The following is a 12,431-nucleotide window of genomic DNA, read 5'->3' as shown; positions in this document are numbered from 1 at the left end:
TTCAATAAAGGGGAAACAAATGATGAGATACCATTTTTGCACATTTTAGTGATTGCACCTTAATAGTAATTTCATTGGGAGCCTAAGTGCTCCTGAAATGGCTGCTATCTCATTGATAATTTTGCTGTAAATTCTGGTCCTGGGAATTAAAAATTAAACATTTAATATAGTACAGCGAGACATGTGTTGTCAAAGTGATCTTTATTGTTAACACAAAACAGCTCTCAGAACCACAACAAGGGGCAAGGGCGTTACCAACCGTGACCACCAGGGACCGCAACAGGACCCACCCCAGAACCAGAGGCACGGAACCGAAAGAGAAGACGAATGAGGCGTTGGCCCCTCACATTGACTAACAGTGATTGAGCCCGCAGGAAATCGGCGCCCAGCAATGGCTGGGACGTGTCGGTAATGGTGAGCGGCCAGGTGAAATGGCAAGAACCAAAGATGAGCGGGATCGTGCGATCACCGTAAGTCCGTATAGTGCTGCCAATCGTGGCAGTTAACAAAGGTCCCCACTTCCCAGAACGAGTGTCCACCCCCGATGGGGGCAAAACGCTGACTTCCGCTCCTGTGTCCACCAGGAATCGTCGTCCTGAGTGCCGGTCCCATGCATACAGGCGGTGTATCTGGCAGACCGCCGAGGTGCTTACTGGCTGCCGACCCCGGCATTTCCCAGACACGAGCAGGGCGAGCGTCATTAGCGGGCCGCGGAATCCCAGTGTTGGTGGTAGAAGCATCACTTTTTCTTCCCGGCTTCTCCTGGAGTGGGAGACTCAGCTGTGCTCCCCCCCCCCCCCAGGAGGCGTGGCCTCTGGTCGCTGTGTTTTCCAGTGCGCTGTCGACACCCGATCGAGCGAACCACTGCTCTGCTGCTAGGACAGCCACAGCACGTCGGTGTGTTCTGCTAGCTGCCGGGGGTCGTCAAAGCTCTCACCTGAGAGCATCAGGCGGATGTCGTCCGGCAACTGCTACAGGTAGGGGTATTCAAAGAGCAGGCAGGGCCGGTGTCCGTCCATCAGCATGAGCATTTTGCTCATGAGGGCTGATAGCTTGCGGTCGCCGAGCCCACCCATGTGGAGGAGCCGCGCTGCTCGATCCAGGTGGCTGAACCTGAAGGTGCGGAGAAGCAGCGCCTTGAGGCCTTCATACTTATCGGCATCCGGTGGCTTGCTTAGGTAAGGAACCATGCGACCGGCCGTCTCCTGATAGAGCGCGCCGACCACGTAAAAGTAGCGGGTGTTGACAGCTGTGATTCGGCAGATGTGGAACTGGGCCTCGGCCTGCTGGAACAACTGGGACCCCAGCAATTTACGATATATATTAATGATTTGGACGAGGGAATTGAATGCAACATCTCCAAGTTTGCGGATGACACGAAGCTGGGGGGCAGTGTTAGCTGTGTGGAGGATGCTAGGAGGCTGCAAGGTGACTTGGATAGGCTGGGTGAGTGGGCAAATGCATGGCAGATGCAGTATAATGTGGATAAATGTGAGGTTATCCGCTTTGGTGGCAACAGGAAAGTAGACTATTATCTGAATGGTGGCCGATTAGGAAAGGGGGAAATGCAACGAGACCTGGGTGTCATGGTACACCAGTCATTAAAATTAGATATGCAGGTGCAGCAGGCAGTGAAGAAGGCGAATGGTATGTTAGCATTCATAGCAAAAGGATTTGAGTATAGGAGCAGGGAGGTTCTACTGCAGTTGTACAGGGTCTTGGTGAGACCACACCTGGAGTATTGCGTACAATTTTGGTCTCCTAATCTGAGGAAAGACATTCTTGCCATAGAGGGAGTACAGAGAAGGTTCACCAGACTGATTCCTGGGATGTCAGGACTTTCATATGAAGAAAGACTGGATAGACTCGGTTTGTACTCGCTAGAATTTAGAAGATTGAGGGGGGATCTTATAGAAAACTTACAAAATCCTTAAGGGGTTGGACAGGCTAGATGCAGGAAGATTGTTCCCGATGTTGGGGAAGTCCAGAACAAGGGGTCACAGTTTAAGGATAAGGGGGAAATCTTTTAGGACCGAGATGAGGAAAACATTTTTCACACAGAGAGTGGTGAATCTCTGGAATTCTCTGCCACAGAAGGTAGTTGAGGCCAGTTCATTGGCTATATTTAAGAGGGAGTTAGATGTGGCCCTTGTGGCTAAAGGGATCAGGGGATATGGAGAGAAGGCAGGTACAGGATACTGAGTTGGATGATCAGCCATGATCATATTGAATGGCGATGCAGGCTCGAAGGGCCGAATGGCCTACTCCTGCACCTATTTTCTATGTTTCTATGTCTCTAACACCCGGGGCTGCGAGGTGCAGGAAATCGGCAGCTTATGTGCAACAGCGTTTTGGTGGGCCGGATCGGCGGCAATGGTGGGTTGAGCGGCGGCAGCATCCATTTTTGCAATCCAAAATGACTATTTTGGACCGTCGGGGTCACCAATATAGCGAGACGTGATGTCAAACAAAGTGATCTTTATTCAGTAAACACAAAGCAGCTCTCAGAACCACAACAAGGGGCAAGGGCGTTACCAACAGTATATATACCCCAGGGGGTGGCCCGTGACCCGCTCTGCCTGCCATACCAAGTCACATGACCCAACCCCCCAAGCCGAGGGTTCGCACCACGAGTGGCTAACCACCAGGGACCGCCACAATAGAAGCTAATAATGGTTGGTTACTGCAGCAATTGGAATGCTCAATACACGTTCTGAAGGACTTGGACATATCGTTGCTGAGAAAAAAAAGACAGGCAGGAAAGGTAAGAAGATGCATAGGCCACTGGATTATCAATAGGCTCACAGTTGTTAGACTTAGTAAAATGCCTTTTCCAAAACATTTATGGTCCTGATTTTTCACAATCGGACTGTCCCAAAACATAGCAGCAAAATTTCTCTCTCCTCAATTCTAGAAAAGGGATGGACTAATTTATTTAGATAAGTAAGTTACCAAATTATATTAAAACAATGGAGAGGAATTTACAAGAGTAAATTGTTCCTCAAATATTCAATAAAATTCCAGAATGAGAAAACTCTTGTCTTCTTGCGTCTGAGGCTCTGACAGGCGCTGGTCAGGCCGCAGTTGGAGTATTGTGAGCAATTTTAGGCACCATATCTGAGGAAGGATGTGCTGGCTCTGGAGAGGGTCCACTGGTGGGAGGGTCTAGGACTAGAGGTCATAGCCTCAGAATTAAAGTTCATTCCTTTAGGAAGGGGATGAGAAGGAATTTCTTTAATCAGTGGATGGTGAATCTGTGGAAATCTTTGCCACAGAACGCTGTGGAGGCCAAGTCAATGGATAGTTTTAAAGCGAAGATAGATAGATTCTTGATTAGTACGGGTGTCAGGGGTCATGGGGAGAAGGCAGGAGAATGCTGTTAGGAGGGAGAGATGGATCAAGCGTGATTAAATGGTGGAGTAGACTTGATGGGCCAAATGACCTAATTTTGCTACTATCAATTATGACTTTATGAATGAAATTAGAGGTACTCCTTTGAGACAGATTCACAACATGATTTCATACTGGGTGTGAACAGCTTTAATGGATGCTCAAAACACGTACAAAGGATTAATGGTGCACATCCCGACAGATTTTTCTGACTGGAAATCTCGTTTATGCATTCATAGATTTTGAATCAGTGCCAATTGTGAAAAGGAAGGGTCATTATGAGCTTCCTTGAGTCTGTGTTAGTTGCACAATATACCAGCTGTACTCACCTGTACATGTGCGGGTCTCCAGAGTCTGCACGGGACACAGATGCTCATTTTCCATGGCTTGGACGATTACTGCCTTAGTCCGTACCTGTACTCCACCATAACCAAGATCCTGGTTATTTACACAGGTTAGTTGACAAGAACTCCACACAGACCAGTCTGTCAGGTAACAGTCACCTGCAAAAATTAAATAAAATGCTGCAATTCAACTAGAACTTCAACCTTCACATGGATGTTGCCGGCACCGGAGAGCTTGAATTATGAAGAGAGATTAGATGGACTGGGACTGTTTTCCCTGGAGTGAAGGAGGTTGAGGAATGACTTGATACAGCTTTATAAAAATATGACCAGCAAATAAGATGAATTGACAAACTGTTCCCCCCCCCCCCCCCAAGAACGGGGGAATCCTTAACTAAAGGGCATATTTTTAAACTGAGTGGAGAAAGATTTAACGAGAACTTGAATAAGGTTCTGCATGGAAGGCTGCTCGGAAAGGTTGGATCGCATGGGATCCAGGAGGGGGGGCGAGTGAAAGGAATACAGCTTTGAATTAACGGTAGGAAGCAGAGGGTGGTGGTGCAGGGTTTTTATTTGGACAGAGGCCTGCGAGTAGTGGTGTGGCTGGTGTTGGTGTTAAGGCCATTGCTGTTTGCCATCAATCAATGATTTGGATGAAAATGTACCAGGCATGATTAGTAAGTTTGCAAATGGCACCAAAATTCTTGATTAGTAAGGGTGTCATGGGGTTATGCGGTGAAGGCAGGAAAATGGGGCTGAGAGGGAAAGATAGATCAGCCGTGATTAAATGGTGGAGTAGATTTGATGGGCCGAATGGCCTAATTCTGCACCTAGAACATGAATTTAGGAATATGGTTGGTGTCAGGACAGTAAAGATGGTTATCAAGAATTATAGTGGGATCTTGATCAGCTTGGTAAGTAGGCAGAGGAATAACAAATGGAGTTTAATTGTGTGAGATGTTACATTTTTGAGAAGGTAAAACAGGGAAGGATCTTCATGGTGAACGACAGGGCCCCGGGGAGTGCTGCAGAACCGAGGGGTCTCAGAAAACGTGCAGAATTGCCTGAAATTGATTGATTGTTTTACTCAGTCAGGGAACTGAGAACAGAAATGAGGATGTTATATCACAAGATGTTGATGAAGCTGCACTTGGAGTATTGTGTTCAGTTTTGGTCACCCTATTTAAAAAATATGCCATTAAAAGCCATGTCCCATGGTACGAGATCATTCCAAGAGCTCTCCCGAGTTTGCCCTGATTCGAACTCGGAGATTTACGGTAATGACCACTCGTCGGTCATTACCGGTCATCATCGCTAAGGGACGTTCCCAAGCTCCAACGTACCCGCTACGTTCATTCTCCGTGCTTACCACGAGTTTGATTTTTTTTTAACTCGGGAGAGCTCTTGGAATGAACTCGTACCGTGGGACAGGGTTATTAGGTAAAAAAATCTGCAGAGAAGATTTTCGAGGATGTTGCTAGGATTTAAGGGCCTGAGCTATAGGGAGAAATTAGGCAAGTTAGGACTTTATTCCTCAGAGCACTGGAGGCTGAGGGATGATTTTATGAAGGTATATAAATTCATGAGGGGAATTCACAGAGCATTTTTCCTAATCTAGGGTATTGCCCAGTGCCTTGCCCAGAGCAGGGGAATCAAGAACCAGAAGACATAGGTTTAAGGCGAAGGGGGAAAGATTTAATAGGAACCTAATGGGTAGTTTTTTTAAAGAAAGGGTGGTGGGTGTATGGAATGAGCTGCCCGAGGAGGCAGTTGAAGCAGGGACTATTGCAACATTTAAGAAACAATTGGGCAGATGCCTGGATAGGACATGTTTGGAGGGATAAAGGCCAAATGCTGATCGGTGGGACTGGTGTAGATGGGACATGTTGGTCGGAGTGTGCAAGTTGGGCCTGTTTCCATACTGTATGACATCTATAAATCATTCAAATAGTTTAATTTGATATTAAAAAAAAAATTTTTTTTTAATTTAAAATAAATTTGATTAAAGGCATATTAAAACACTGACAAATAATTACATTTTAAAGTAAGCTAAATACCAAATTTTCTCTGCAGTATAGTAAATTCCATTCAAATAAATGTCATCTTAGTTTAATCTGGGCAAAAGACTGTGTGTTCAGTCAATCTATTCCTCTTATGATTTTGTACATCTCCATAAGATCATCCCTCATCCTCCTGCGCTCCAAGGAGTAAAGTCCTCGCCTGCTGAACCTCTCCCTATAGCTCAGGCCCTCAGGTTCTGGCAACATCGTCGTAAATCTTCTCTGTACCCTTTCCAGCTTTCCTCGAGCATGGTGACCAAAACGGAACACAATACTCTAAATGTGGCCTCACCAACATCTTCTATAACTGCAACATGACCTCCCAACTTCTATACTCAGTACTCTGACTGATGTAGGCCAATGTATCAAAATACTTTTTGACCACCCTATCTACCTGTGATGCCACTTTCAAGGAACTATGTACCTGCACTCCTAGATCCCTCTGCGCTACAACACTTCCCTGAGTCCTACCATCCACTGTGTAGGTTCTGCTCATGTTAAACTTCCCAAAATGCAACACCTCACATTTCTCCGTATTCCTTCAACCATCTGCCCAACCAATCAAGATCATGCTGCAATTTTCTTACAACCCTCTTCACTATCTGCAATAGCACCCACTTTTGTGTCATCTATAAACTTGCTAATCATGCCATATACGTTCTCGTCCAAATCATTGATGTACAGTAGATGACAAACAGCAATGAAGGTTGCAACAGGAGGAGGTAGTTGAAGCAGGCACATTTGCAATGTTTAAGACAGGTATATGGATAGGATAGGTTGAGGAGGATATGGGCCAAATGCAAGCAAGTGGGGCAAGTTGGTTGGCCTGGGCAAGTTGGGCCAAAGGGCCTGTTTCCAGCTGAATGACTATGACGATGATCATGTGCTGAGCTTCTTTGTGCTACTTCACAAATTATCTATGTGTGAAACTATTTAAAAATAAACAAGTTAATGCTTCATTCATTAAAATATTTCTGACCAAACTTTAATATGAAGCAATAATCAAACTGTTGTGGGAACTCAATGGGTCAGAACAGCATTTATGGAGGCAGAGGGATGGTTGACTTCTTGGGTCAAGATGCTGCACTAATAATATAAATATGACACAAGGGATTGCAAATGCTGGAATCTGGAACAAAAAATAAATTGCTGGAAGAACTCAGTGGGTCAAGTAGCATCTGTGAAGGCAAAGGGATGGTTTGTGTTTTGGATCAGGGTAGACTTGCTGGGTCGTTCCAACAATGACACAAAATGCTGGTGTCCAGGATCTGCAGTTCCGTGTATCCAAGTTCTTCCAGCAGTTTATTTTTTGTTTAATATAAATGTATTAGTCATGGAATTAAAAATAGAACAGAGAAAATAAAATCCCAAACACGTTCCAGTATTGTTGACATTATGTGATGCTGCACAAAGACAAACTTGTTAATTGAAATATTGAACATTTTTATAATCAGGAAATTAAAAAAAAACTCAACCATGGATACATGCCATTTATCTTTTAATGTGATCATTATGGCAACATCAGGTACTGCCTGACAAGGCTGAACAGGCTGTCCTGCATTCAGAAACAGAGGTAGATTAATGTCACATTCTCAACTGATTTAAACATTTGTGGCATATACTGTAAATCAGTGTGCTTAACCTCTTGAAATTAACTCCCAACTAATGAATCTTTGAGCCAGGAGTGCAAGTAATAACATTTATTTCGATGCAGAAATGCCCCTTCCTTTACTTTTCAACATTTTAGATTTCTGTCGAGGACATAAAAATAGTTTGAGGAGCTACAGTACCTGGGCATGGAACAGCGCAGGATGCCTGCAGAACAATCTGTTTGTCTCCATTCACTGCAGGTTCCAGGTCAGCACAGAACTCATCATCCACAACCTTGCCAGAATCTTCCCTGGATCCATCAAACACAACGCATGACATGTTTCGAAATTTCATCCCATTTCCACACTGGGCATCCTTTAACAAGATAAATAAATAATTGAGATTACTCTGAAAGACAGCGTGATAGCCTTGGTTACACATTACCTTTTGGTGGGAAAGCTAATACATTTTCAGAAGATGAGCATGACGAGGACATAAACATCGGTAGGTAAAGGGTTCAGAGCAACTCTGAATCTTAGGAGTTCTGGCACAGATACCTCCTAGAGTGCGCTGATAACATAATTCGGAAAAACGCATCTTTGGCTGTAGGTGAAAATTATATACCAACAAAAAGGTGCTGCATAAGAATGAAGATTTTCTCTGAGTGTTTTTATGTTTTGAAAGATGTGAAGGCATCGGTGAGTGATATGTTATAGCCTTTAAATCTGAAGATAACAGGGGCCCCTTTCATTAGAATGAAGATTAAGAGTTGATCTATGTTCAAAATTATGGATGGTCTGTCAAGCTGAAAATCAGAAATAATAAAAGTAACACATTAGTAATTAGAGTACATTAATTTAATATTTTATTTTTATGTATTATGGTGTCAGGAAATAGAATGTCCGAGATATAAGGATGCAAACTAAATCCTTACTGGCATATAGGACAGAAGCTGGCAAATGGATGAAACATTTAAAAAAATTCATGGATGTGGATGGAAGTTAAATCAATGGTTATTTTACAAAATACAATGTTCTTTCTGGAGGAACTCAGTGGGTCAGGCAGCATCTGTGGAGCAAAGGGATCGCCGATATTTTGGGTAGGGATTCTTCTTCGGACTGATGATAGTTGAGTGGAGAAAGCTGGAAAAGAGAGGTGGGGTAGAACAAACTGACATTTACGGGGAAGTACTTGTTGTCATTGATGGTGTTTTTATGACACCAGGAAGGAAAAAAGGTGGCCCATACTTTCTCCTGCCATCACAAAAAAGAGGGATGACGTAATCCAAAGGAGGAAACAATTATCTGATTTATTTATCCTGGATATCAGTAAATAATATGGATTTTATCCACAGTTTACAGAAGTACATGGTAAATGGTAGGGAATTGAAGAATACAGTTGAACAGAGGGATCTGGGAATAACCGTGCATAGTTCCTTGAAGGGGGAATCTCATATATATAGGGTGGTAAAGAAAGCTTTTGGTATGCTAGCCTTTATAAATCAGAGCATTGAGAATAGAAGCTGGGATGTAATGTTAAAATTGTACAAGGCATTGGTGAGACCAAATCTGGAGTATGGTGTACAATTTTGGTCGCCCAATTATAGGAAGGATGTCAACAAAATAGAGAGAGTACAGAGGAGATTTACTAGAATGTTGCCTGGGTTTCAACAACTAAGTTACAGAGAAAGGTTGAATAAGTTAGGTCTTTATTCTCTGGAGCGCAGAAGGTTAAGGGGGGACATGATAGAGGTCTTTAAAATGATGAGAGGGATAGACAGAGTTGATGTGGATCAGCTTTTCCCTTTGAGAAATAGGAAGATTCAAACAAGAGGACGTGACTTCAGAATTAAGGGACAGAAGTTTAGGGGTAACATGAGGGGGAACTTCTTTACTCAGAGAGTGGTAGCGGTGTGGAATGAGCTTCCAGTGGAAGTGGTGGAGGCAGGTTCGTTGGTATCATTTAAAAATAAATTGGATAGGCATATGGATGAGAAGGGAATGGAGGGTTATGGTATGAGTGCAGGCAGGTGGGACTAAGGGAAAAAAGTTGTTCGGCACGGACTTGTAAGGCCGAGATGGCCTGTTTCCGTGCTGTAATTGTTATATGGTTATATGGTTATAAGCAAGTGTGTAGACTTAAGTCAATATACCTCCACTTTACAGTGGCCCCATTCACTGTACTGCCAGCGGTAGCAAGGGCGGATTAGGCATGGCTTGGACTGTTCCAACTGCATTATGCATGGTCGCCCATCTCCCTGGAATGGCTGAATCAATGTCCTCTTTCGTAACATTTCCCCTATATTTAAAAAAAGATGCACATAACACATTTCTTCATTATTAACTTTATTTTCTCCTCCTTCAAACCTATCAAATCTGCAATGTTAAGAATACAATAAAATACAATTGTAAAATTATTTTTCAGTGAATTTAATGTTTTTCTGTATAAATAATACCTTAACTATACAGATTTTGAGATATTACATAGTTCACAATATTCTCTGTTCCATTTTACAATGAAATAATCTTTCCTTGCAGTGGAGGAATAATTAACAAACTGCATTCAGAATGTTTTAACTTTTCAACTGTGCATATAATTCTTGTCAAATTATAAACTTTGATCCCCTTGTTAATAAATTAAGGCCTTTCATTTCAGAATATTTTCAAATTATGCAAATGTATTAAAGTACATGTTTATTTACATGCATATTTAGTACATGTAAACACACAAGATAATCATACCTACACATTGTACATATGTAAAGGTAAGGGATTTATCCTAATGCATGGAAAATTCCTTTAGGGCTGAAGGTGCTTCTGTGATGTGCCACAGTAAAGTAAATTCACTTATCACATTAGGTTTAATAATCTCTATTGAAAGAATTCTGGTGAAAGTCAGCATTACAAGCACACGGTGCTAGAATAGGACACTTCTGTTCACTGTTAAGAGTTTAAAATATTGATTACAAAAAAAAAGACGGATTTGAATAGAAATAGAAAAATTGTCTTACCACTTCAACTTAAAAGTGAAATGACACACAGCTACTGCTTATAACCTAGGCCAGTACGATCCCACAAGGATGCACAGTTTGGAGTTGACACATTAGGATGCTGCTGACTGGAATATCTGAGGCGCAGAAATATATGCAGAGTGACACAATTGAGCTATGGGAATAGGCGAATATAGGGTTCTCCCATTAATGAACACTCAGAGGCAGGACACTATTTGAAATGAAACACTATTGATTTGTTGACACAGTAAATATTGTAGGTCATACTGAAATACCTGGAAGAGTGAGTGAAGATAATGCCATGTCCCAATTGTCTGACTGTGCATTCAGAGTAATTTTAGAAAGAAAAATATAAATGAGCGTGTGTTTGCCAGGGAAGTGTAAAGAGGGAAGCAGTGTCAAGGTTCATCCTGAACAGTTGCGTAACACAGGCCTTTGTCCCCCTTGGGCTGTTTCCAGCGACTGATACGGAGACAGATATTGTTCTTTAAGATCATCAAAGATACACATTGGTCTGCCTGAAACATCTTGGTCTTCTTGTGCAAGCCTCCACTGACTGAGAGTTTTCAAGGTGCTGGACTTTGTGGTAAGGGAGGAACGGATACAATACAGTTACTGCAGAATAAATAACTCTTCATAAGAGGTTGGTAGAAAGCTGAACCTCCTTTTTGCGCGTAACAATTGATGCTAGGTTATTTAATCTAAGATTGATAGATTTTTGATAATATATTATGAAGATGAGGCAAGGGTGAGGATTGTGACCAGAGATCAGCATGATTTCATTGAGTGGAGAAATAAGCTCAAGGGACTAAACTGGCCAACTTCTGTTCCTGTCTACCTTTGTGCCTAAGTTAATTCACCCTTCTGATGGAGCTACTGCCACTGGTTGATGTTGGAATATATCTTGGTACTGAATACCATAAGTATGTGGTTAAAATACATCTCAAAGTGAAGTCAAACTCTTACATAAACACAAGATGCTAGAAACACTGAGCAGGACAGGCATCATCTGGAAAGAGAAGCTGGTCTTTGAGCCGAAATGTTAACTGTTTTCACAAATGCTGCCTGACCCGTTGAGTGCTTCAACTATTTTCTGTTTTTATTTCAGATTTCTGGCACCAGCAGTATCTACTGTTTTGACCACATGTTTTGATTTTCTTTTTTATTTCACTCTTACCTGCTGAGTTGAAATAAATTGTCAGTACGTACCTCCGAGACCACATGACTGAGAACAATCGGACCAGGGAGACCAGTCAGAGAAGAGACAATTCACCGGACACTCCACAGTACACGAGGCATTCATCTGCCATGGCTTTTCCGCACCCATCTGTCAACAGAAGCAAAAGGCACCTTTAAACAGCAATTATTGTCAGGCGAGATGTTAATTTTACAGCTGATAAAAACATATACATGTGCAGGAAGGAACTGCAGATGTTAGTTTACACTGAAGATAGACACAAAATGCACTCAGTCACTCAGCGGGTCAGGCAGCATCTCTGGAGAGAAGGAATGAGTGATGTTCGGGTCGAGACTCTGCTTCAGACATATGTACATGCATAGGAGAATAAGCTTTTCGATTTTATTTGAAGTTTTCCTTGAATTGTGCCTAGGTATTAGAAAAAAGATCGAGGCAAATCGCACAACAGAAATATGGTCAGATTATAAATTCAACCCACCTAGTATCCTATCCTTTTTTTAAAATTAGGTAGATTCCTTTTCAGGCTGTCTGAAGAAGGATCTCAACCCGAAATGTCACCCATTCCTTCTTTCCAGAGTTGCTGCCTGTCCCGCTGAGTTACTCCAGCAATTTGTGTCTATCTTTGGTTTCTCAGTTGCCTATTACCTTTCTTTACAATTGCCCCTGCATTCTCTGTTACAAATTATACTGCATGCCTACAAGCAATGATTTAATGCAAACATCTGGCATGTTTGTTAAATGCTGCCTTAAAATCAGCTTTTCATCTACTGGGATTCTTCCTATTACCAGTTACATGCATCATTAAGCAGCATTTTACTACATGAAGTCTACAGTACAAG

At 42.5% G+C, this 12,431-nt stretch overlaps 1 protein-coding gene across 3 annotated transcripts in view; it reads right to left on the bottom strand.

The window, feature by feature from the left end:
• Window positions 1-12,431, bottom strand: part of thsd7a (thrombospondin type 1 domain containing 7A) — a 371,495-nt gene that overhangs the window by 21,667 nt on the left and 337,397 nt on the right. For all 3 annotated transcript variants that reach the window (XM_033045698.1, XM_033045715.1, XM_033045709.1), the window contains exons 20-23: window positions 11,604-11,721; window positions 9,537-9,682; window positions 7,585-7,759; window positions 3,720-3,893 (exon numbers count right to left, since the gene is read on the bottom strand). In XM_033045698.1, coding sequence (XP_032901589.1) covers window positions 3,720-3,893; window positions 7,585-7,759; window positions 9,537-9,682; window positions 11,604-11,721 — 613 coding nt within the window. The remainder of the gene's footprint in view (window positions 1-3,719; window positions 3,894-7,584; window positions 7,760-9,536; window positions 9,683-11,603; window positions 11,722-12,431) is intronic.

Source organism: Amblyraja radiata, chromosome 2, assembly GCF_010909765.2.
Source record: "Amblyraja radiata isolate CabotCenter1 chromosome 2, sAmbRad1.1.pri, whole genome shotgun sequence".
NCBI lineage: Eukaryota > Metazoa > Chordata > Chondrichthyes > Rajiformes > Rajidae > Amblyraja > Amblyraja radiata.
Note: the sequence above shows the minus strand (reverse complement) of the source record. Positions and strands in the feature narration are given on the sequence as shown.